Source organism: Lissotriton helveticus, chromosome 2_1, assembly GCF_964261635.1.
Source record: "Lissotriton helveticus chromosome 2_1, aLisHel1.1, whole genome shotgun sequence".
Classification (NCBI taxonomy): domain Eukaryota; kingdom Metazoa; phylum Chordata; class Amphibia; order Caudata; family Salamandridae; genus Lissotriton; species Lissotriton helveticus.
The window spans coordinates 367801151-367828295 of NC_136059.1; the positions used below are offsets into that span (position 1 = coordinate 367801151).

General features: G+C 44.8%; 1 protein-coding gene across 1 annotated transcript in view; it reads left to right on the forward strand.

Moving 5' to 3' along the window:
- The window catches only part of EGFLAM (EGF like, fibronectin type III and laminin G domains), an 812243-nt gene that overhangs the window by 514084 nt on the left and 271014 nt on the right, over positions 1-27145 (forward strand). The window contains exon 10 of the mRNA XM_078674979.1: positions 19727-19827. Within this exon, the coding sequence (XP_078531105.1) occupies positions 19727-19827 (101 nt within the window). The remainder of the gene's footprint in view (positions 1-19726; positions 19828-27145) is intronic.

The window sequence follows — 27145 nt, forward strand, 5'->3', positions numbered from 1 at the left end:
GGATGCCTCGGGTGGAAGATGCACTGGACGCCTTGAGCGCATTCCCCTTTTTGATAGCTCTGGGGGTTTAGTTTCCAATGTTTTGGGATGAACAGATACCTGTTTTTTGTCAGCGGGTTTATACGTTTTGTTCCCCGAACCTTGTGCAACCGGGGTCTGGTCCGTACTTGGTCCAGCCAGAGGCACAGCCACGGGAGGATTTGACACATGGGTTGCTAAAGGAGCTGGGTGTATAAGTGAAATATTAGATGAATTAGACACTACTGCCATCTTACTGACAGGGCCTGATTGAAACGCTTGTGAGATTTGTACTGGAGGTTTGGGTTTCCCTATCCCCTGGTTAGTCTGCTCTCTAATAGACTGGGAGGGTGTTTTAGAGGATAATAATCCCATATGTTTTTCTAGATTCCTCAAACCTAATTGCACAGGTTTTAATTGCTCGTTGAGGAGTTCCCTAATAGTGGATAATAAGAAAGGGGTGGCATTACAGACTGGACAAAAATTATCGGGCTGAGAGGGCCTAGGGGGATTAACAATCGTGTTCTCGGTGCTGGTACTAGTTGTTAGGGGTAAACTTGCAGTTGATGTAATAGCGCTAGGATGAGCAGGCAGAGACAATTGATCCCCCCTGACTCAGTTGGAACTACAGAGCTATTAGAGTTACAATGTTGTATACCGTTTCCCCTTTTTGGTACAGCGCCCTCTCTAATCCCACGAAGGTGGTTATCTATTGACGTGTCCAGGGTTTGGCAAAGCACCAAATTAGGAGTAGCCTCCAAGTCATCTGAAGAGAGAGAGTCAGATATAGATTGAGTAGCCGAGAGGTCCACTGTGGAAGGAAGCGTGGGGATGTCGGCTGCAATGGAAATTGGAGTCGTCAAGATAGGTAGAATAGAGCCTTGGTGGTTTGGAGAGGCCGCAGTTGCCAAATGGCCCATAGAAGAGCGCTTAGCATTAGCGAGATCTAAAGATACTCTGCGTTCCAGGATGGAAATACTCTGGTCAATGACATCGTTGGTGCGTGCAATAAATTGGTCTATCGGCCCGGTCAAATGGGTGACAGGTTGGACAATCTTAGCGTTTTTCCGGGTTCTTCGGGTCATTTTTAGACAGATATATAGATCACAAAATTTTTTTGAGATACAGTACTCACTCTGGTCGTGGGAAGACAGGGGGGGTGGCCCGGTCCGGTCCCTTACGGCCACTAATGGGCAACAACGGGCCCGCCCTTGGCCCGGGCTTCGCCCGGGCGCTCCCGCGACGCAGGCAGTGACGCTGATTTAAAGCGCCTCCTGGCGCGTACCTGGCATGCCCGGCGCTATGCCTGATGGAAAGTGTAGTCCCCTCTCAGCGGCCACTCGATGGTGCTGGTGGTGGCGGGGGGACTACAGGCAGGGCCAGCGGCAGCTAGGCAGGATATGGAAGCTTTTCCTCTCTGGGAGAACTGAAGATTACAGCGGAGCTCCTGCTCCAACGCTGTCGGGGAATTACAAGCAGAACACCCGCTCTGCCGACAGTGACGCTGATTTAAAGCGCCTCCTGGCGCGTACCTGGCATGCCCGGCGCTATGCCTGATGGAAAGTGTAGTCCCCTCTCAGCGGCCACTTGATGGTGCTGGTGGCGGCGGGGGGACTACAGGCAGGGCCAGCGGCAGCTAGGCAGGATATGGAAGCTTTTCCTCTCTGGGAGAACTGAAGATTACAGCGGAGCTCCTGCTCCAACGCTGTCGGGGAATTACAAGCAGAACACCCGCTCTGCCGACAGTGACGCTGATTTAAAGCGCCTCCTGGCGCGTACCTGGCATGCCCGGCGCTATGCCTGATGGAAAGTGTAGTCCCCTCTCAGCGGCCACTCGATGGTGCTGGTGGCGGCGGGGGGACTACAGGCAGGGACAGCGGCAGCTAGGCAGGATATGGAAGCTTTTCCTCTCTGGGAGAACTGAAGATTACAGCGGAGCTCCTGCTCCAACGCTGTCGGGGAATTACAAGCAGAACCTACAATTCTCAATTTAGGGGTTGCAAACATACAAAAATTGCTTCTCAGCTGTCAAGATAGTTGAAGCAAGATGTAGTAAAATATGGGGGAGTAGCGTCTGTTACCAAGCATGCCAAAACCACGTGTTGCTTAACAACGCAGTCAATCCGACGACTGTGTGAGAGTTCTGCGAAGGGTTTTAGAGTTTTCAGAAAATCTTTGGCACTCATCAAGTGGCGATGAGAGTAGAGAAAATGATAGATGAGCAGCGGTGCTACTAGAACAGGGGAAACCCAAAACCCCTGTGTGAGAGTGGGGTAAGAAACCCCCTCTTCAAATATTCACAAGCAGGGTTCAGAGCACACGCAAAGAGTTGCTTTAGAAGTAATAATAAGTATAAAAGAAAAAAGATCATTCACAAGTGGTTGTTTCTTTTTGCTTTATACGTGATCGTGGTTCTCCTTGCAGAGGAGATTCAGAGAACATGAAACCAGCCGACATGTGTTTCGTCAAATCGGGTAGTTACCCGTGACTCTTCAGGGATGGGGGTGATACAAAAGAAATGGTACAGTATTGGGAGTATGAAAGAGTATCAGAAAAACAGCCATAAAGGCGGGGTGACGAGAAATACATCTCCTGTGAGTGGAAACCATAAAGTACGGTGGATAAAGACATAGTATAGTGACTCCAAACCTAATGATAGAATAAAACCAGTGTGTATGTGGATGACATTGTAATCTTGGAGAAGGGCAAAAGAAAAAGCAAGAAAACCAGGTGGGAGAGAAAAGGGGTATTCTATTTCTAAAATAACCAGGAAAAAGGCACAAAGCAGAGGATCTTTTGAAAAATGATACTACAGGATTGCGACACAATAATCATGATCCCAGTTATGCAAAAATAAAGATCGAAATTAACATGGTGAGTGACGTGACGAGAGTGGGATTCTAAAATGGAATAAATAAACAAAAAATGATAACAATATTATTGTAACCCATGAACGTCATGCATGGTGACCGACCAAACGGTAGATTTGAACTTTGTGACCTTTGGAATAGAGTAGGAGAGACAAAAGGAAAAGGCATCGAAACCGCCAAAACCACGTTGGCTGTACTAGTAGCATACAATCCCTTCATTTCTAAAGAACACAGTATCAATGAGTATATCCTGTAAAGCAAAATGACTGTGCTACTGGCATATAATATCTTCATTTCTTAAAGGTCACAGTGTGAATGCATATAACCTGTAATGGAAGCAACATTCAAGATGATGGTATGTAGTATAGCTGCATAGAAACAGAGTTAACTGTTGGCAAATGGCCTTGTAGAAAGGAAACGAGTGCACCTGAAAGGAAAGGTAGGGGGGGAAATAAAAGACCAGAGGAATGGAGAAGAATTGGAGGAAAAGCGAAGGAGCGGCGGTAAATTGCTAACATGCACTGCAATAAAATTATACGGACAATACCTGAATGAGGGATGAAGGGGACGATATCTGTAAAGAATTAACGGGAGGTATATTAAAAATGAAGAAGTGCCAGGTCAAAACAATAAATACAGCGTTGATATAACCTAATTCTGAGAAACCATATGAAATTATGATTAACTCACCGGGCGACCGGTGATAATTCCAACCCGGTCCTGGTCACGAGTTCCATTACAACGCAAGGCCTTACAATGATTTGCTTTAGGGAAGGGCTGGACTTTGGAATAGTTTAAATTACTATTCCAACTCCTTTCGGTGTATCAGTGGGGAAGGTGTTGGACTTAAAATCCAACACCAGTCCAACACCGCATTCCCTAAAGCATATAATGGCTTGCTGTATAATGGAACTAGTAGTAACATCACAGTTGTGGCACTTACTGCATTGTAAAGGCACTACATTGTAATTCCTGTGTTGTTATAGATGTTTCCTGATATGGGGCATTCTTTAACGGTTTGACATATCTTAAGATCACACATTAAAAATTGTTTTATAAATCTTGCTTTTCATGAAATTCTCTATTGAAATTAGCTTTAAAATACGCCTTTTAGCCCTCTTGTTTTTTCCAAACATTTCTCTAGAGACTCCCCCTAACCTTCCAGTTCATCAGTCGAGCTCACTTACATTGCTCGCTTACAACCTAGAGCTCATCCCCAAATTTTACGCCTCACCACTTTGAAATGTCACCAGCCGCCACTAAGTAGAGATAAAAAATGTATAGTTAAGATATGCAAATGTAAAATACAAAAATATAAAGGTAAAACATTGAATTTTATCACTATATAGAGATAAATGAACCCTTCAAAAAACTGCTATTACTCTCTTCTCAACCATAGCCCTAACTTCTTTTCCATTTGCACAATGTTGTCCCTGACAGTTTATGGGGTGCTAACCCCATACTGCTCCTACATTGGCATTTCCTCCACACTTCTGCACTTCCATTTTCTGCACATCGTTCATACTCTGTTTCTCTTAATAACTCAAAAACTACACTAAACCTACCCTAACCATAACCCTTACTCAGTTTGAATAGTTCTACGTCAAACTATCATGGTCATAAATATTGACAGACATAAACATTGTGGTCTAAATATTGTTTACAAAAAATATTGTCCCCCTAAGGTGTAGATTATTTGTTAATTATAATTTTGTGTATTATATTTCGAGCACGATATGTATGTCATATAGTATTCTGATGGTGTGATTTTCCAGTACCATGCAGTGCTAACACTTACTAACACTAATCCTTTATCCAACCTTAACCGTAACACATTCACTCATACCATCTCATATTTCAACCCTTACTCTGACGGTAAACCAGACACTAATATTAACCTAAACCTAAGCTAAAACCTTACACCATCCCTATGTTTTACGACAATCCTAAACCTAACCCTTTGCCTACTCCTAACCCATACTCTTTACCACATATCATCCCTCAAACCACACCATACTCTAAATATAAAACTTTCCTTACCCCAACCTTAATACATGTTTTATCACAACTTTTTTTGACTTTTTTTAAAATATATTGTGTGATTTTCCCCCTTTCTGTGTCGACTCTTTTATTAATCTACCTATTTAAATCTCTGTTTCTTTTGCCAATTGGAGAATTTCCGCATTCATATGTGTTCCGTACAAATGTGAAATTCCACCACTGTGGAATCCAGACTTTACATTGGAATATAATGTATTTTGTGAACCATAGGCCTATTAACAATGGAAATGTGGAGTTTGTAAAGCAATACTCACACTCATGTAGTACTCTTTTATGCACTTCTGCTTATCTTTGTAAATAGGTTCCAAAAATGTAAAATGGGAATTAAACCCATGCGCGCTGCAGGTTTTCCCACTGTGCGCTGACTTTTGCGAAAAGCCGCCGTTCATGACGAGCTCAGCTCGTCATGAGCGTACGACAGGCGTAACTCATGACGAGCTGAGCTCGTCATGAGCGTCGAAGGGGTTAAATGGGAACGTTCATATACAATTGGTACAAATCAGAACTGCTGTGCCCTCCATGACCTTTTTATTCATATAGAGTTGTATTTTCATGGGCCAATTCGCAACGGTATGTAAGAGTACTTTAGTAATACTTCCTACTCATAAATACTTCTGTGACATTGCCTCCAGAATTCAATTTAGATGTGGAAATTGCGTTCTGGTAATTAGTGTGTGTCTCAAACACAACCAATTTACACAGACCTTACAAAACATTATTACATCTGGTAGCAGGTGTTCATGCTGCTGGTATCTTACAGCGCTATTGTCTTTTGGAATGCCAGAAGCTGTCAATGTTGACATCACTTGGAATTCTGTAGCACATTAGCAGCGGCTGTGAGATCGCCTAGTTGGTCCTCTGTTTAGTAAGCAGAGTAGACGGTGAGCACTTCTCATTTCACACAGTGATGATCATGGAGTGGCAGCAGCTAATTTAACTGTGCAAATTACCCTTGACCTTCCTGATCAAGCATTTGATGCATGCTTTCTTGTGTGTAGTAGTTGTTCGATTGACGTAGTGTAATTAAAAAAAAAGATATATTTTTAGCCGGACACGTTGGTGTGGGGAATAGAGATCAATACTTTTTAATAGAGGAGAATCTTTCCCCGTGGATCCTAACCAGCATAAAAAACTGATCCCCCCCGCCCACAGCTCTTAGCTTGTTACATGAAGCATTGAATCGCTTGCGGGCAGAGTGCTGATCGGGTGTTTTTTTAATGCAGCCAATTGAAAAGTTCAAAGTGACTTTGGCAATGCAGCAGTTCTTCAGCATAGTGAAACCTTTCTTTGAATTGATACAGTTTGCTATCCTGTCCTAGTCTTCACTGGCAAGCTTTGTATGCTTTCTTGCTTAATTCTTCTCTTACTGACACACATATGTCTTTTACCCCTTTCTTTCTGCCTTCTTCTCTTATACTGCCTCTTTCTCTTTACCACTGTTTCATTCTTTTTCTGTTATTCTAAAGTTCTTTTGATTTCTTCTCTCTTACTTCACTTTTCATTCTGCCTGCACCTCTCCCCGTATCTCTATGTTTCTCATCCATTTTGCTTCTATCTTTCTTCTATGTTGTCCCCAACTCTGTTTCTCCCTCTTGATCTCTGAATGCATGTCTTTGTGGTAGCTCCTTTTCAGTCTAGCTCTTCCTCAGATCTGATCAGTTCTTTATCTCTTTTTCCTAGTATTTGCTCTTGACTTGCTTCTTTTCTCTTTCTGTTTATACTGCTAATTTTTCACTCTCTTTTTTGCCTATCTTTTTCACTTAGCCGGAGTGGGCCACGTACAGAAAAGATGCATATTTATATAAAGAAAACAAATATTACCAGGTTACAAAATATACACCAAGCAAACATTGAAACTAAGGGCCTCATTAGGATGTCAGTGGCACCGCCTCGGAAAGTCCATCGGTGGCAGTCCCACCGACATCCAGGCCATCGGTCCAACCACCGCAATACCATGCGGACTGTTAGATCCAGTGGTCTCGGGACAGACTGTCACCTCCAACAGGTTCAAAGATCCCATCGGGGCAGATGTCTGGCTCCTATCCCTATCATGAGAGTGGTGCCTGTGCAGGCACTGCCGTAGGGAATAGGTTGTCACTTTCCGACTGCCTTTTCATGGCGGTCCCACCAACATGGAAATACAGTCGGAAAGGGATTTTGGGGGCCCCAAGCAGAGCCCCTATCCCCCGAACGGCCACTGCTAAGTGGCCTAGGGGGCACTGGTAGTGCCCCCCCACACATCCATGCACCATGTGCCAGGCACCATAAGATGCCTGGCACATGGTGCATGGATGTGTACTAAGTGCCTTTTACTACCCGACTTGTGCTGTGCCCCTTTTCCTGCAAACCACAGTAGAACAAGGCACTTTTCCAACTGCCTGCACATCAGTCTTATCATGATAGGGCAGGCGAGACCACCAACTCATTGTCGAACGGCCACCTGCCCAGCAGCAATGGCAGTCGGACCGCCATCATAATGAGCCCCTAAGTTTGATAAGGTACTACCACAAACAGAAAGTTTTATTATATAATTAAATGCCCCTTTGTAAATCTGTTCCACCAGGACGACTATGATAGCTTGTTTTTTAAGTTATCAGTTGCTACACATAGAGCTACCAATCTCCAATGTTTGTACTTTCTATCCCTCTCCAATTTGTAGAAATAGCTACCCATCACAAGAGAGAATATGGAAATTATTCATGTACATGTCTGTGGTATTTCATCATTCTCTTGGCTAATGCCCATCACTGACACGTGTGCCTAAAGGTATCTCTTTTACCCAAAGTTAGTTACTTCTCTTTAAACATGTTCCTAAGCTAGAGTTTGGGGTCCGGCCAAACTATATGCTCCCAGGAGCCAGAGTAGCATATGGTATAATGTGTTATGTTTACACTTTTGTAGGGTACACACCTGAAAATACATATATTATGATCTATCCCCCTACTGAAGCATTAAAACAGTCCTATACTACTTCCAGGCCAATTGATTTGATTTAATTGGGGAAAATTATATTAATGTACTTAAATCATTCAGGGATGAGTTATACTGATGAGTATCTAGCTACCATTGGCTGAGTATATATTCTGATCTGTGCTATCAGCTGTTCCCCTATAATATGTGACTCCTATTTCACAAACCGAATAATACCCTATTTTGTACTCAGTAAATACTGCAACCCATTGGCATGTTGAGCATTCTGACTTAAACTCATAGTGAATACTTTCTGTCCACCTATGTTTGTTAAATATCCTTTAATCAATTTGAGGTACACATCTTAAGGTTAATGACTTGAGGTTCAATAGAAATATAGTGGCTTTCTATGTCACCTTTAGTTATTCTGTCTTTCTATGAGCTCTGCTTTCTTTCTTATCGGCTTAGACCTGTTGCACTGTTAAATACGTTTCAAGTTAGTGTGCTGCCCCTACCAACACCCTCTAAGGGAGTCCATTTCTCTTGATTCCATATAAATAAACCTATTTGCATTCTGGAAAGAACTAGAACAGCATTGACACTGGTTAATTTGAGCCAGTGGTTACAGGTTGGGCAGAGCGGCACTAATTTCTTTGGGATCAACACTTATTTCTCCTCAACAAACTTTGACCCAGAGCAAGAAAGAGAAGAATACAAAAGGGGGGAGGAGGAATAGGAAAACAGAAAAACAATGATATAGGGAGAAGGCAAGGATAAAAAGACCACACTGAGGTGATATAAAGTATCAGAGAACAAGTTGTGCTCAATTAAAGAGGCAGAAAGTGGAATTAAGGCTGTGGACCTCATTATGAGTTTGGCGGTGCATGAGCGAGAGGGTCACCACCGCCTGCTCCTGCATCACCAAACCCGAATGCTGTCCGCCCACCAGATTATGATACAAATCGTTATCTGGCAGGCGGGCCAGCAGAGTGGCGGTCCCACAGCGGTGCTGTAAAAAGGCTCAATGAGTCTTTAATACTGTCCTGCCATAGGATAACCACGAAGCGTTCCAGCCCTGCATGGGTTGTAAAGTCCATGCCCTGCTGGAACTGGCGGGTGTGCTTGCACCCAGGGGGGCACAATATGTGCCCCCTGCATGCACCTTCCTGCATGGGGCAATGGAGGACCTTTTGGGCCCCCTTTGTTTTCCCCCCACCAGCTTCTACATGGGAGTCGGGAAACTGAAAATATGCATGGCGGTGACGAAGCAGCACCGTGAGAATATTCTGGGCCCCTGACCGCCGTGCCACCACCACGGAACGCAGTTCCCTGGTAGTTGCGGTGGTCAAATGGTTGTCTGGCTGCCAAATTCATAATACGGTGGTCTGACCGCTGGTGCAGCAATGGCTGTACTGCCACGCCCCGCTACTCTGGCATTCCATGGACCAACAGACTCGTAATAAGGCTCTATGCATAGTTGGTATTTGGCACCCTGACCCTCAATAGCACTGGCTGCGGGCTTCCGAACGGAACGTTGGTCCTTGGCAAGTATTCTGTTACAGATTAAGCTCTGAGCAGTACAAGCTCAGAGTATCAAGAAAATATTCATTCACTGTTTACTTCTGATAGCTAAATATTGCTCAAGTATGATGGAGAAGAGTCTTTATTTCCCCATTAGCATCGAAATATGATAAAACAAACAACCATAGGCCTTTAAGTTTTTTTTTTTTTTTTTAGGAATTACTCCACCTATGTGAGTTCGTCAAAATTAACACATTTTCTATTCAAGCAAATTCATAGCTTAGAGTCTGTAACAATTAGAGCCAGCATTCCTTAACTTGGGTATTAATTCTCACTTCTGCCATCAGTGCTAAAGGTAAAATAGCTGAGATCAGGAATATCTAAGGTTTTAACCATGTTTGGATTTTGATGCACACACCACCCAACCCTTCTTTAAAACCAGTATGGAAAAAGCGATAAGAGGGTGTAAATATATAACTCCTGTTTATATTTAGTAAAGGGTCCAGTGGGTGCTGCTCAAATGATAAGGGTTTCCATAGGGCACTGGGCTCAGCATCCTTCTCAGGAAAAGAACAGATTAAATCAATTTGATCAATTATTAAGACTGGGAGCTTAGTTTTGCAGCTTCATGGTGGCTGTTAACATGTCAGAGAAGGCTAGCAATATTTTATTCCAGTGAAAGTATTCACAATCTCTGGTCTTCAGGTAATGTTCTGAAAATCTTTTGTCCAACATACCAAGGGGTCGATTAGGATGTAGGGCAGATCGCCACTGCCCGCATGGCAGTGGCGATCCGCCCTACATCCTCCCCCTCACCACCCATTTCACCCCGGCTGATGTAAAGACCGTCTGCCGGTTTTCTGCCGGTCGACCGGGCGAAAAAGGGGCTATCTATGGTGGCGGTGTCTCCTAGACACCGCCATCCATATTAGCATGGGCAGCAGAGCATGGCTTTCCATGACGGAGACCCTGCCATGGAAAGCCATGCAGAGTCTGCTTTCGGGGGCCCGTTGCGGGCCCCCAGGGTTTTGGGGGGTGGAGGGTGCACATAGGGGGTACCTATGGTACCCCCCTGCATTGTCATGGAGGCAGGCACCTCTTGTAAAAATTAATTCCAATATTTATATTTATGTGAATTGAGTATATATGGGAATGAATGAATGTGGTATGTATGTTGTGCGTTTGTGAAAGTCACCATGATAATTGTCTGTGTCATTGTCCTTTTATGTAATAAATTGTGTTTTATAATATACTGAATAATCAGAAAATTGCACTAATAAATATTTTGTATTTTTCTAAAAAAAAAGAAATCTGGTTTGAGTGTCACTATTGTGTTCCCTTTAATCATGCTATAGGGATTTGGTTAAGTTGAAGTAGCCCAAGAAAGTTTACATAAGTGAAAAATTGACCTTTACATACTTTCTTTCTTCAGTGTGACCCTCTTCTTACCTTCCATCCTCTGCATTCCTTCTATTTCTGAGTAAACTCTTATCTCAGTATCATGCCTGCCTGCTTTAGTCCTTCATATTGTAATTATGCAATTGACTGATACCTCGGTTCATAGATCATAACCTCTCCTCTTTAAAACCCTATCCCTGTGATCACAATAACCAACATTAACCACTAGATTAACCACTAACCTTGGGTTTGGAGTAGCGTTCTACTCACTGTAAAGAACTACAACACTTCGTCAGGGGTAGTAAGCGCTATATAATTCAAACTACAATTACAATTTATATGTTAATGTTTAATTATGAATATTGGATTTGTAGTTTTGGTTGCCAACTGGGATAACTATAGACCAATATCAATACTTCCAATAATTGCCAAAATCATGGAGAAGCATGTTAATACACAACTCTCTAGTTTTATTGAGGCCCAGGGCTCTCTACACCCTCTCTACACCCTTTGCAATCAGGGTTTAGGAGGGGACCCAGTACCGAAACCACCCTTCAACGAGTCACAGAACATCTCAGGCGGCTGCTGGATAGAGGCAAGACAGCCGTGCTGGTCCTTCTTGATCTCAGCCTGGCATTTAATACTGTGCCTTATGAGATTCTCCTGGAAAGATTGGCGGTTGTGGGAATCCAAGGCACAGCCCTTTTCCTGTATGACATCCTGTTTAAAGAAGCATTCATTTCAGGTGATCACAGCCAGTGCCTCCTCCAAGCGACACACCGTTACTACAGGAGTCCCCCAAGGTTTTCGGGCCGAAATAGGATTGGACTCACAGGTTGTTGCAACTCTCTCAGCAGGAAGTTGAGTCTGTTGGGTGGGACTGATCCATTGAGTCTAGTCTACCTCTGACTACGCCTGTGCTACAAATTTTGACACGAAGTTTTGCGTCTTCCTTTCATGAATGTGATTACCGGCACGGACAAGGTCTCTGCCAGATCTTCCGGGACTGGCATGTTCATATGTACATCAGTTCCTTGCCATACATTGCAGCTCGGCCTGAATTGAAGAAGCAATACAACCATGTATTTTGCTGTGTGGTTAGGGTCCCTTTCAATTTGTTGAGGTTGGGGCACCTTGTTTTATGGATATGCCACATTCCGTGCTGGATCTACAGAGGGATGCAATGTTAATTATATAGTGACAACCTTGGATTCAATACGAATGACATATACTTCTTTCCTTCTGGTTGGACCTATCGTTATAAAAGATGTTTTACCCAGATCTATTGATTTGTCCTGATGATGACCATCTAATTACATTATGGTTGAAATGCCGTCGACGTATAAATGTGGCCTTAACTGAAGAGGACGCATTTTTGCTTTGTGTTGTTTCTGTTTTGTCCTGAACTTATTTTGTATACATTTTTCCAATACCCCTTTTTTGATTACACACTGTATTGTTTGCCTTGTTGTTTGTGTAACTTGTTGAGCTCCATAACTCTATTATATATATTTTCTTCTTTGATCTAACTATCTGTTATTTGCTAATACATTTTCTATAAACTAAGTTAATTCATACATGGGTATCTTTTATCTGTTGCGTGTTACTACACATTGCAATTTTGGACGATACAGGTTACAATAGGGCATCATAATAACTTCTGTAGCAGTACGCACTACAATAGTGTTAAACTTCCCCACTCTGTCCCCACCTTACCCACTCAGTACCCTCTCCCAGAATGCCTGGACAACCATCTTTGTATGTGCCAGCAGATGGGGTTTACAACCCTTTCTATAAAATGCCTCCGGGTATCCCAGAGAACCAAATGCGTGACAGTCCATCCTATGGGCCGGCTCATCACTAGGTGCAAAAACCCAGTCATTCACACACACTAATTGAGCCGCCAGATAATAATACCTAATATTCGGCACTGCCAGTCCCTCTCTGCAATTTTTGCAATGCTATTCGGGGGCTTCCCCCCGCCCTCAGGTGGGCCTGTAATTCTGCATCAATTGTTCCAAACACTGACATCGGGATCCGACATGGGTTATTCTAAAGCACGTACAGTAACTGCGGAAGTGCCATCATTTTAAACAAGACCGCCCGTCCCATAAGAGATACCGGTAGCCTCCGCCAATGCGTCACATCTCTGCGCAATCTTTCTAACTGATATTTAGTAAATTTTTAGTATTAAATACAAAATGTAAATCATGTTTAAATAGTATTGCATGTTGTACATTAACCACTTTTTTCTGTTTAACTTTTTTATCCTTTTTTAAGTGTTCATATACATATTTGTTTTTTTAGTATATATTTAATAATTGTATAATTGTAATATTATTATTGAATTCATGCATCACTGTGTTTCAACATATTTAACATGTGGTACGTTTTAATAGTTTTTTACCTTTTTTAATACATTTATTCCACGTTTATAAATTATTTCCCATTCATTTCTATGAAGAGATAGTCTTTTTTTATAGATTCATTAAGCTGCCATTTTTTATTCTGCTTCCTTCTATTTTGTAGTCTATTTGTGTCATTATTAGTCTTTTTTTCCAGGATATAGATTGCAATAAGGTGCTGCTGTTAATCAGAATAGGTAAGTACTTTTTAAAGGTTTTCTTAAGGGTTTGAGGGTGGGAAGCTATAGGGGAGAGGTCTTGAGGTTAGTTATAGTGTTGTTTGTGTTTTTTTTGTATATTTAGGGGCCTATTACGATGTCAGTCGGAGTTGCCTCCAGCCAACACCGTCTTGGTGTGGGAACTGACCGACTGTAGGTCTGCGGTTCCGAACACCATATTACGATGTGACCGCACATGGTGCGGTCGCAAACTCCCATTTCTCTATAGGAGCTTGTGGTGCGGGCGTACGTTTGTGTAAACTCCTGCACCGTGTGGCAGGCACCTGACGGTGCCTGCCAATCAATGCAGGAATTTTCAGGGGGCACCCTAGGTGCCCCCAGTCCCACAACTGTAGGCTGTGGAGGTAAGGGAACCCTGCTAGTTGCCCCCAAAGTCGCTTTCCAACAGGCTTTCCTGACATGGAAAGCCTGTCGGAAACCAACATCATAATCCCGACGGCGGAAACGCTGTCCGTTATGGATTATATGCTGCTTCCAACTGGCTGACGGGCTCCTTGAGCCCGTCGGAATCCAATCAGTTTGACCGACCAGTTTACACTCCGACCGCCTACATTATAACTTGGCGGTCAGAGTGTAAACCTATGATATCGGTCCTTAAGCCTCCAACGAGCATTCGGAGGCTTACTTACCGACATCGTAATGGTGCCCTTAGTTGTATTAATAGAAGTGTTTTTTACTGGTGTGTAGTTTTGGTTTTTTGCAAACTGTTTTAGTAATGCATTTTTATGTTATATAGTTTCAAGTTACTTATTTTATTATGATTTAGTAAAATGTATATGCTTTTTTAAGAATGTCATATTTTTTTCCGGTGGGTTTTCTGTTTTACTTTGCATATCTCTGTCTAAAAATGCGGTATATGGGCAATGGAATTTACCATTTAATTTTTTTTTTTTTAAGGAAATCTCTTTTGATTTATTATGAACCACTATTCTTAACTTTGATTTTCTTTTTTTCGGGTTTCCTGAAGCTTTTCTGTTTTTAAACACTTTTTCAGGTTTTTTATGGTTCTTAAATACTTTAGATTGCTTCAAAGGATCTCTAGTGGATTGGTTTAATTTTTCCAATATTTTTGGGCCCTTTTGTATTGTATTTTTCTGGTTTTTGGTGGATTATTATTTTGACTACATGGATACAGCCACAGAACAGTAAAGCATATTTATTTTATATGTTTTGGGTGGGAAATGTTATATTTCATTGTTTGTGCAATTATTATGTGATTGTTGTTTGGAAATGTGTGGTTTATGTGTTATATTTATTTTATATGGTAGATTTAATTTGTTCTTTGAGCTTTTTGGTTGGTGAGATTTAGATTTCTCATTTAAATAATATATATATTATGTTATGATATTAGTCCAATTTAAGATTGGAGTTTAATTTAATGTTTTACCTGATGTAAAATAATATTATGTTTATTATATATAAAAAATGATTTGTCAACAGGCAATCAGGAAGGCCAGAATCACTTACCACCAAGAGAAAATAGAAACCGCCCCAAACGCATCAAGGGAACTATTTTCACTAGTCAACAACTTCATGACTCCTTCTCATGGGCAATAGGACCCCCGTCCTCTAAAGAACACTGCAATATGCTCGCCAATCATTTCACTAACAAAATCAATACAATTTTGACTCTCCTCCCATCAGCTATGACTCCCAATATCTATGACCAATCAAATCAAAATGCCCTCCCCATGGCGGACTGGGAACAGAAACCGACCCGGGCAAACTGCGCGGCCGGCCCCCCTGGGAGGGGCGGGGGGTACGGCCCAGCTGTTTGCTAGGGTTGGGCGACTTTGTTACAGGGGGCTGATATTGCCAACTCCCGGTAACAAAAAGGGCCTCCCAGGGGCCGAAAACTGTCCAACACCCTGGCGGCCCCCCAGGGAAACGCGGGGTGCCCGCTACGGCCAGTCCAGCCCTGGCCAGCCCCACTCTGTCTGCCCTCCAAGCCTTAAATATTGAAACTTTGAAACTTACTCTTGAGTCTATCAAATCAGGCTCCCCTGTGGACCCGGCCCTGCCAGATATTCTAGGCCAAGATATCTTGTCGGTATTAGACACCATTAGAAATATCTTCAACCACGCCCCAGAAACAGGACATATTCCTAATGCTTCGAAACTCACTATAGTGAAGCCACTATTAAAGAAACCAATGGCAAACCGTGAGATAGCAGACAGCTGCAGACCTATGCCGGTAGTGAACAAAATACTGGAAAAACATGTTAATCAACATCTGTCCAGTTTTTGGGAACTGCATGACATTTACCATCCCACTCAGACAGGCTTTAGGTCGGGCCTCAGTACGGAGACTGTACTGCTGGTAACCACCGCAGAACTCTGCTCCATTCTAGACCAAGGTGAGTCAGCGTCAATGATCATGCTGGGTTTGAGAGCAGCCTTTGATACTGTGTCACACACTATCCTCATCCAGAGGATGCTGGATGTTGGCATCACAGGGATCACCATTTAATGACTGGAAGACTTTCTAGCAGACAGGGCTTCCAAGTATGTGAAGACTCCTTTGCTTCCTTTATCCATCCTCTGTTGCGTGGGGTCCCACAGGGCTCCTCTCTTAGCCCCACATTGTTTAACGTATATGTATGCTCAATGGTGCTGAAATTGTCCACTCATATGGTCATAGTGTCATATGCTGATGATACTCAGGTTATCCTGGCCCTTAGACTCAACACCACTGAAACTACTGTCAACTAAACTCTTGCCTTGGGGAGGTCGCAGATTGAATGTCCAGCAGTGAGCTTGAGCTTAACAGCAAGAAAACTGAATGCAAATTGGTATATGCAGTCCATGATTTGTGTTTCCTGAGCCCAAATCGTGAACTGCATGTACCATGATGCAAAGGAGCATACCTTTCTGGGCTGTGATGTAGTGTCCGGCTTCATGACCTCCTCCACCATTTATCACACGTTCCTAATGTTCCTTTTTAAAAAAAATTGTATTGTGGCCCATTGTTTACACCTCATCCGGCTTGAGTCCGAGAGTACTGCCCCTGCCGGAGTGTACTGCACCAGGGGTCATGTATGAGTCGTATCTTTACGTCCGCACCGGGCTGTACTCTCCAGCTGGGGGGTGCGGAGAGTACGGCCCGGGTGCGGAGATTCAAGCCCGACTGCGGACGTAAAGATACGACTCATAAATGACCTCTGCGAATACCAAAAGTTGTAAAGTTAGACTTCTGTCTCAGATTGCCTTTGTGAATCAGGCACAATGAGTCATGTTCCAAGTGCCATCTTCATACTTGGTCATAGATTACATAATTTATGGTTGCTGTTTGATCGTGGAAGAGGCTTGCACCACCATGTGGATTGAGACCTGCCCATAGGAATATATGCGCCATCCTTCAAAGCTGTATACAACCCATAGCAGTTGCCTGGAGAATGTGAATGTCGTCAGGAAGTTCCCAACACTTTACAGTCATCAATAGACACTTATTAAGTAACTTTTGGCCTTGTGATCATGACATGCCGTGACTTTGCTCAGCAGTCTAAGGCAGAAGAACTAGTCACTTCAATTGCCTTCTTCAATAGAAAGATGTCAAAAAAGTGCAGAACACTCTAGTTTTCTGTCCATTACGCTACACATTTGTAGAAATCCTCTGTCCTGTTGCCTTTGTTTAATCGAAAGCTGTCTATCGAGAAGCCACAGCGACTAGGTTCATGAGTATAAAAGTCTGTGATTTTGTGGGATGGTATATTTGCACTCTAGTGTGGGCGAGAATTCTAAACTTAATAGTTATGTGTTTTAATTGAGATTAATTACACATAAATTAATTGTTCGCATTGCGTTTTAACACATGGCATACTTAAATTAGCCAACGTGGGCTTAATCGAGCCTATTGGCCCATTCGTGTTTTCGTTTTCATTTCAGTACATCCTGCACACCGATTAAAATGTACTTTGTTTCTCTCTTTCTCTGCCTGTGCATTGTGAGCCTCAGATATGATTACATAAAAAGCAGTTAGCTCAACTATATTGTTGCTGAGTAACATTTATTAAACAATATTAATTTTTGTTATTGATGCTCCTGGAGAGATCGATTTACAAAAGTATATAATTGAAGGCACATCTTTTGACCAGACGAAGGTGTTGTTTATATTTTTTTGAATGTGCTTCTGTTTTTTGTGTAAAGCATAGCATAGCATATTAATTAGATGCAGAGTACAGGTTATTGATACCATGTGATTTTTTTCAGTTTATACATTGGATCTAGGTGTGTAACTTTCTTTGTCACACAACAGTGACTGTATGGTTTCTCTGTCCACAGCTATCGGTAAAGGCAGACCCCTAAGTCAGACCTCTTTATACGTTGCTTAAGACTTCCTGAGTCCTTTAGTGAACAGACTCATTACAGTATGTTTATTAATCTGCACATAGAACATTCACCTGTTCTTTCCTCCCTTGATCTGAGATATTGCTCGCCATTCACTTTATGTCTCACAATGACAGGTTCTGGCAATTGACTACACTAACGCTCTAATTCTGCAGCCAAATATGTTTTGCAATTTGATTGTTTGATTGAATTGACTAACCAATGTCACAATTTACCCCCAGAGTGTGGATACATTGCCAGTGTCATACCAGCAGGCTGAAGGTGTTTCCCAGCATGTTCTGGACACTATAGTCATATTTTGGTGAATGACCACCGCCATATAATTGGAGTTGTTTAGTCATATCTACTTGGCACAGCAATGGTGCAGTCTGCCTAGAGTTATATCTGCCAGGCGGAGCGAGAGACCAATCTGCCTGTGTTGTGTCACAGCTCTGCCATCACTTTAAATGGAATGGAAGTGACGCAGATGGCACATCTGAACCACAAGAGGTCCAAATTACTCATACATTTTTGGTAAAACTTCTGGTTTCACCGTTCTTGGTAACAACCCCTAAAGAATCTTAAAATCTAGCAACAAAAATCTGTTCATCTAATAAATACACCAACCATGAAAGATGTAATCAAAGATTGGCCAAATTCCATTAATCTTTGTGTCATGTCTATTTGCACTGTGCCATTAAACATAAGCCATGATTGACATATTGATCATATATACAGCATTGTTAACAAGTATTCTTGGAAAATGTTCAACAAATATAAGGCATACTTAGGCTCTGATTTCCCTAAAAGTTGACTTTGTAAAGTCAAAATAGAGTTACCAAGATGTGTGTATTCTTGTCTGGACGAGGATCAAGGAAGCACAAAAAGATGTAACAGTGCAATAGCCAGAGAGTGACACTGAGCATTCTTGGGTTGGCGACCCAAACGAGGCGCATAGATTGACCAACCAATTATATGAACTACAATATTTTAACTTTTGATAACTAACTTTTTATCCTTGATATACTTGATATGTATTTTAATTGTGAGTTTTAATTAACTTGACAATAAAATCTATTCTATTCTATTCTATTGTCTGGAAATGCCATTAGAAGTATTCTGTTAGCAAACAGGGGCATTGGGAACTAGAGGCAAGTACAAGGGAAACAACTAGGGGTGGGCAAAGGGAAACTCTTTGCTTGTAAAGAGGGGATTAGTCACACACTCCACCTAGGCAAATGTAAGCAAAGATTCCTGACTTCACCACAGTAAAGATTCTATATCCAAAGCTGCGAAGCCATGCTGTTTTCCAGTCACAAGATGATGTACAGGACATCCTATCACTAAAGATGAACAGGGAAGGGTATAGGCGTGGACTGGGCACTGGCAGCAGTGGCTGGATCTAAGAGGACAGTGCATGGGGATGGCTCCCGGCGAAGGGGGTGTTTCTGTAGTCTAGTCTGCTGGTTATGAGTGCTTGCTGCATGTAGGCTAATAGTTTCTATTGAAAGGGATAGTGCTGGGGGTGAGGTAGGACAGAAGAGGTGCTGTGGTGGTCAATGATGGGGATGGCAGCCAAGTGACCACGGCCAACTGGCTAGCCACAATTGTCCCTCGAGGCAGTAAGGTATTTTATCTGTTGCAATGAAAGGCAGCTGTAGTTGCTATGTTTCTAACTTGGTGAAGTTACAAAAAATGAATAATGTGAGTCATCTGACTGTACAACTTGGCATACCACCCCTACAAACAACCTCACTGGGCCATCCTGCATGTGGGTCACTGATCTCCTTTTCTTAAAAGGTTAAGCTGGGCTTTCTTCAGGGCCCTGATGGAGGTCCGCTACCGGGGCAGTATCCACAGCGACCCCCTCTGGTTTACTCTATTAATAGGAGGCACTCTACTGTGTGGACTGGTACAGTTTTGTTTGTGGAGTGCTCCTAATGCAGCTTCTAACCAGCATGTTTGTTATTATTTTTAGATGTGACGATCCAGTACCCCCAGTTCCATGGTCACTCATACATGACATTCGAGCCGCTGAAAAACTCCTACCAGTCATTCGAAATCACCATTGAATTCAGGGTGAGTACAACAACAAACAAACAGAACCCTACACTGGTACATTCTCAGGTATATGGTAGCAAACTTATTTCAGAACAAGATTATACGACCAAGAATCAACCCAATCTGCCACCTGGGCCAGGGAGTTCTTAATAAACATAACAGTGGTCCTGTGGGATCATTCAAAAGATAATTTAGTATTGATACATTGACCGCCGTCATATAGTGATTGAATCAAAGAACATTCCAAACCTATTTTTCTCTTCTTTGCAGTAATGTAATTTTTACATCAGATTTACAGGTGCAATAAATAAAGTGACAATAGTGTAGATGAGGCAATGATCAGGAAAGTTAAAATAAAATATGCAATGTGAGAAGTTGGCCTGGCATATGATGTCCACTATTCTAATGGGCACCTTGCACCAGTCCAAACGACCCTTATTGATGGTAGGTTTAAAGTCTACCTTATAGAAAGCTATCCTAGTGGTAGCTGTGGAGAGCAGCCTTCAGGCTAAGACTTAGAGGCGAGTTAAGCAATTTGTTTTACCAGTCTATAATCTCTTGAATGATCAAATGAAAGTACACCACACAAGGTATATATAAATTATATATGTATGTATTCTAAACACAACCCCTCTGGTCTCTTTATGAGGTCAGAGGTAAAAGTACAATACAAGGAACTTAATTAGCATACGATAAGTTGCACAGTATATGTTATGCCCTAGGGGCCTCACAAACCATATACTAAAATAGTGGTATAAGAATCATGTGAGGGTTAGAAAGCAGGCCTAGGGCCTGTAGAACCGCTGGGGCTACCAGGAACCACCCAAGGTAGGGACGCAGGAGACCCATGGGGGACGCGTGCAGTGTCTAAACACAGCCGCGAATCACCATTGACTTTCTATGGAGAGAGAACAAGTTACAATTTTAAAGATTAAGGACACTTAGAGGTGAACTATGATGGAACCCTTTTAGACTAGGACACTTCGAGAGTCAAGACCCACGGGAGCACCAGAGTACTCGTGTTACCTCACCCAGGGAAGCCGGGTGCATAGGTGTCTTTTGGTGTCTGGTTTTATCATCGATTCCAATGGAGAGCTGCAAAGAAATGCTGCAGGCGACCTGAGGAAAAGTGTCCGGGTGGATCCAAGGGTGGATCGGAGATGTGAAGAACCTGAAAGCAGAGGGGACAGAGTCTGGGTCACTAGCCAGTGACCAGGATGGCGACAGGAAGATGCCAGCCGATGTCGGGTGTTTTCAGATGAAAGAGGTGAAGCTTGACTCTTCAGCCACGAGGACCAGGAGGTGTCGACGATGACCACGATCTAGTTTTCGAGCTGTCCCATGACGGATGTCGAGTGCTGCAGTGTCGGAATCCGGATTGGACCCAACAAGCCTTGGCAACAGCAACCCACGCAAGATGACAAGATTGGCTTCGGTGCAGACCAGCAAGGTCTGAGGGACGCCTCCTTCGGAGGGGAGTCAGAGCACATCTGGAGCATCCAGGAAAGCTCAAGAAACAAAGGATTGGCCTTCGTGGGGGCTCACTAGCCAACAGGCTAGGAACCGCGAAGGAGCCTCAAGTTGCGGTGAAGAAAGGGGACTCATGGGTCACTCGTGGAGTGCTGGCCTCTGTACTTTGGTGCAAAAGGTGCTCGGGCAGGGGCTTAAAATTCCCCAATTCACAACTTCAGGATACCTCGGGAAGTAGGTGCAGTCGCAAAAATGCAGGATGTCCAGGACTTCTGGTCACACGTCTCTAGTGTCAGCTAAAGGTCTCAGCTCTGCTGGGAACTCGTGTCAGCTTCAGAGACGTCTGGAAGTCTGTGTCCTGTGTTGCAGATTCTTCGGGATCCGGCAGGAACCTCGAAAATGCAGACCGGCAAAGATGCTTCTTTGGTGCTTGTTTGAACAGGGAGGTCACTCCTTGACCACAAGGGAGATTCTTCAGTCTTTCAGTTGGAATGAAATGTTGAAGGTCCAAGATTTCTTCTTCAGATTTTCTTCCAGGGTAATTTAAAATCCTAGGGACTGGGTTCCTATACTTATACCAAGTTTAGGGGTTGGGCTAACTCTAGGGTCCCACCTATGGGAGGACCTGGGGAGGGGGTGGTTACATCCCTTCCCCTTTGTCCAGTTTCACGCCAGAGCTGGGGCAGAGTGCACCAGCAGCCGGGTTGAACTGGGAAATGCATGGAGCACCTAGTGTGCCCCAGGCAGTGTCTGAAAAGCATTCACTGAATGCAACCCATCTTGCCCCAATATACTAAAGCCGTCTGGGGAGGTGCTGGCACCTCCCTGGACAGGAAACCTATTGTCCAAGCCTCCCCTGCCAGAGTTTTGTCCAGCAGCAGGAGGTCAGACTCGTGTCTGTGGCAGCAGCATCCATTTTGTGATGCGGGGGCTCTGTTTAACTTTAACCGGGTATACCAGTGTGTACATGTCTTCTCCCTCTAGAAGGGTGGAATGCTACCCCCACCGCCAGAACTTGTGGGGGGGAGGGGAGGTAGTATTCCAAAGTGTTTGACACCAAACACGACATGTTTTGATAAAACCAAAGTTAGCATTAACCGCGAGGATTATAATGCACTTAAGAGTATATGGTATGGCTATATCATAGAACAGCTATAAGGAGATATTTCCGAAAGCTGCAGAGGGGCTCAGGTCATGCTAGGGCACCCTCTCACACAAAACCAAGCGCTCTGCCTTCAGGATTGTCAAGGCCTGCCATAGGAGTGACTTATAGGTCAATATGTGTCTATAAGTAAAGGTAGATATAGGTATACTATATCTACGTAAGTGGTGCTTACACCACCTTACCCAGGCTGCAAGTGCAGGCCTGTGGTGCCATTTTGGAAGACTTCCCAGGGGTGGCATAATACATGCTTCAGCCCCTGGTAAGCCTCTGGGGTACCTATGCCCTGGGTACCTAAGGTACCATATACAGGGACTCACAAGGGTAACCCAGTAACCAATCTGGTATGTACCTAAAGTACATGGTATCAATTTAGAGAGAGAACAGCTAGGCTGTGGTCCTGATTAGCAGGGCCACAGTCAGACTAAAGTCGAAAAACCAGTGAAACACGGCAAAAAGTGGGGGTAACCATAGGAAGCAGACCCTAAACTCCTACATGCAAGGTGCAGAAAACACTGTACAAAGCACAACATTGATGTCCTAACTATAGACAGTATGGAGCCTGTTATCAGTTTCACAGTCAATCAACGAATCAATCAGGGAATTGTAAGCGCAATACTCACTCGTGAGGGTCTCAAGGCACTGGGGGGAAGGTGGGGGGGAAGGCAGCACTAGTCAGTAGAACAGCCAGCTCTGGAGTGTCTTCCTTAAGACATTCAGGGAGGGGCTGCGTCTGATGTTGATCGGGAGCTCATTCCAGGTCTTGGCCGCGATGTAGGAGAAGGCTCTTCTTCCTGTTCTGTGGATGCGCTGTGTTTCAGCGAGGGCGAGGTTGGTGGATCTGAGGTTTCTTTTGGGTACGTGGAAGGAGATTCTCTCATTGAGGTATTGTGGAGGCATTTGTACCCATGGGTGAGTATCTTGAAAGTGATTCTCTTCTCGACTGGGAGTCAGTGGAGGTTCTGTAGGTGTTGGGGGTGAGCAGCCATCACAACGCGGGCATTACCACACGCTGCCATTACGATGCTGCTTTTACAACGCAAGTCGTTTCAACGACTTGCGCTGGAGGGCGCTGTAGGAAAAGGAATAGTTTAATTTTCTATTCCAACACCTTCCCTACTGTAACGTGGGCTGGAGTTGGAATAGAAAATTAAACTATTCCTCTATCCAGCGCTTACAGCGCAAGTCGTTGTAACGACTTGCGTTGTAAAAACAGCGTCGTAATGGCATGCGGGGTAAAAGCCTGTGTTGTAATGTCATACAACCGTGTTGGGGGATATGTTTGTTTCGAGGGATGCCGAGGACGAGTCTGGCTGCGATGTTCTGTATTGTCTGGAGCTTGCGGATTAGAGACTTGTAGATCACGGCAAAGAGGGCGTTTCTATAGTCTATTCTGCTGTTTATGAGTGCGTGGGTGACGGCCTTCCTTGTTTGGGGGGGATCCATTTGAAGGTCTTTTGGAGGATGCAGAGGGTGTTGAAGCAGCTGGAGACGACGGCGTTGACTTGTCTGTTCATGGAGAGGGAGGAGTCGAGTACGATGCAGAGGTTTCAGGCATGGTCAGTGGGAGCCCGGGGACTTCTGAGGGCGGTGGGCCAACAGGTGTTGTCCCATGCTGACGGGGAGAAACGAGGATGAGGACCTCTATCTTCTTCGAGTTAAGCTTAAGGCAGCTGTTGCTCATCCAGGATGTGACGTCCTGGATTCCTTCCTGGAAGTTGAGGCTGGTGGGTTCCTTGGTGAGGGAGAGGATGAGTTGGGTGTCGTCGGCGTAGGACACTATGCTGTGGCCGTGCTTTCTGACGATGGTGGCGAGGGGGGCCATGTGGATTTTGTAGAGGGTTGGACTGAGTGAAGATCCCTGGGGTACTCCGTAGTTGATTTCCGTGGGTTCGGAGAGGAAGGGTACAGTCTGATTCTTTGGGTTCTGCGGATGAGGAATGAGCAGATCCAGTCAAGGGCGGTTTCTTGTATGCCGGCGTCGGAGACTCTGGCGATGAGTGTGTTGTGGGAGACGGTGTCAGACACTGCTGAGAGGTCGAGTAGGATAAGGGCAGCGATGTGTCCTTGGTCAATGAGGGTGCGGTTGTCATCTGTGGTGTCGAGTAGGACAGTCTCGGTTATGTGGTTGTTGCGGAATCCAGATTGGGAGAGGTGGAGGATGGAGTTGTCTTCGAGGAACCTTGTTAGTTGTGCATTGACGGTCTTCTCAGCGAGTTTTTCTGTGAAGGGGAGAGGGAGATAGGTCGGTAGTTGGTGAGGTCCATGGGATCTGGTGAGGGCTTCTTGAGCAGGGGCCTGACTTCTGCGTGTTTCCAGTCGTCGGGAAAGGTGCTGTTCTTGAAGGTGGCATTGATGATGCATCGTAGTTCTGGCGTGATGGCGGTGATGGCTCTGTGATAGATCTGCAGTGGGCAGTGGTCTGTGGGGGCCCCAGAGTGGATGCTTTTCATGGTCTAGGCAGTCTTTTTAGTTGTGACCAGTGCCCAGGAGGAGATGGTGAGCTGGCTGGCATGAAGGGAGTGGTTGGGGAGTCCAGTGTCTGGTCGTTGAAGTTGTCGTAGGGGCTCTTGATTTTCAGATGAAAGTAAGATCCGAGCTTGTCGCAGAGGTCCTGGGAAGGGTGATGTTCGTGGTTTCGCTGGAGGTCTTTGTGAATTCCTGGGTGACGCTGAAGAGTTCCTTGGAGTTGCTGGAGTTGGCGAAGATTTTGTTTTGAATGAAGGTCCTTTTGGTGGTTCTGATGCGTTGGTGGTATTCCCTCATGGCGTTCTTGTAGGCGGTGTGGTCTTCAGATGTTTTGCTGTTCCTCCAGTTTTTTTTGCGTTGTCTGCAGGTGCGTCTGGCTTCTTGGGGTCAGTGTTGAACCAGATGGCCTTCCTGGGGCACTGTCTGTCGGGGTTGTGTAGGGGTGTGAGCTTATCTGCTCAGTTGGAGATCAAATTGTGTAGTTCTCTGGCTGCGATGTTGGCGCAGTGGTGGGGGTGTCATGGTTGAGGTTGGAGTTGAACTGATCCTCAGCGACTTTGCTCCAGTTCGTTCGCAGAGGGTGCGGAGCAGGTTTGGGCGGCTTGGGTTTGTCAACGAGGAAGTGTACACAGTGGTGGTCTGTCCATGGGGGTTGTGTGGTGTGCCTGAAGTGGATGTTATTTCTTACTGCAAAGATGGTGTAGAGGGTGTGTCCTGCCTTGTGTGTAGGCATGGTGATGAGCTGTTTCAGTCTGATGTTGGTGAGGTTGTCCAGGAGGGTGGGGGATTTGGGGTCGCTGGTGTTGTCGAGGTGGAAGTTCTGGTCTCCGATGAGTATGTAGTCGTTGGAGGCGATGGCGTGGGATGCGATGAGGTCGGTGATGGTGATGGCGAATGTGGCGCAGGGGCCCGGGGGATCTTTAGGGGAGGGTGCTGTGGAGTGTGTTTCTAGGGCTGGTCTGGACCTGGAAGTGAAGGTGTTCGGCAGGGGAGAAGGCGTTGCTCGAGGTGGAGAGGTGGAGGGAGTTTTTGTGTGCGATGGCAAGTCCTCCACCTGGGTGGTTGGGGCAGTCCTTCCTCTGGATCTTGTATCCATCCGGGATGGCAATAGCGATGTCAGGAGTCATTGGTCCAGGTTTCTGTAAAGAAGGCGACGTCTGGTGAGAGGGTGTCAAGGAGGTTCCAGATCTCGATGACATGTCTGTGTAGGGAGCGCACGTTGAGCAGGATGCACCTCAGGGCATCTGCGGTGTTGGCGGCTGGGGCGGTGGTGAAGGTCTGGTGGCAGTGGCAGCAGGAGAATTGGCCATGAGTGGTGTTCAGCATGGACAGCTGGCAGTTGTTCCTTCCGGGGTTGAGTGCGAGGAGGGCAGCTAAGTTGTAGTGGTTGGCGGTTGGAGATTGTGGGTCCCTGGCGCTGGCCGTGATCGGGTCACAGACGTGTGAAGACGGGTGAAGACGGGCTCGCCTTTGGCACGCCTGCTGCGAGCGCCTACTACTCAACCATGCAGAAGCCACCATTAAGTAGGGGAGGGAGAAGAGACATGCAGCTGGGAGGCGGGAACGGGATTCAGCAGGGTGAGGGGCTGCAGGGGCAGCAGTGGCAGGGAAGAGCCAGGGACGGGGCGCAGGAAGTCTAAACTGGCACAGGGCACAACAAATAATCACACGAGCAGTACAAGCAAAACAAGGGGCAAAATAGCAAAAACAGTACAAGGCACGAGAAGGGGCACTAACCAGGCTGGAACAAGCACAGCACAGGAGCGGACAGAAGCGGCCTCGAACACCTACCAGGTGTAGGCGAACAGAGGCAGTGGTAGGCAGGCACAGAGGAGCTGCTAGGGAGAGGGCAGGTCTCAGACCAGAGGACATAGGTCTTGCTCCTGGTTTATTCCAGTGAGAGAATACCATAGTTCAACCGACAAGGTCATCTGTCCAACGCAGAAGAAAGACGGCAAAGAGCCCTTAGTCTGGGGTAAAGTCATCAGTCCTAGTCAAACCCCCTGCCAGGTGTTTGCTCCTCCCCCCTCAAGGTGTAAGAGGAACCCATGTGTCCACTGCTATGTCACTGTTTGTAGAAACCCATACTAAGTCAATTAAAATAAAGGGCAGGCTGCCATTTGGTAATTTCTGTGTCAAAAAATCCTTGAAATCAAGTGGGGTGTGTTATGACTCCTGGGACCACATTACACAAGGAGTACATTTTTTTTGTTTGCGCAGGGTGCACCTTTAAAA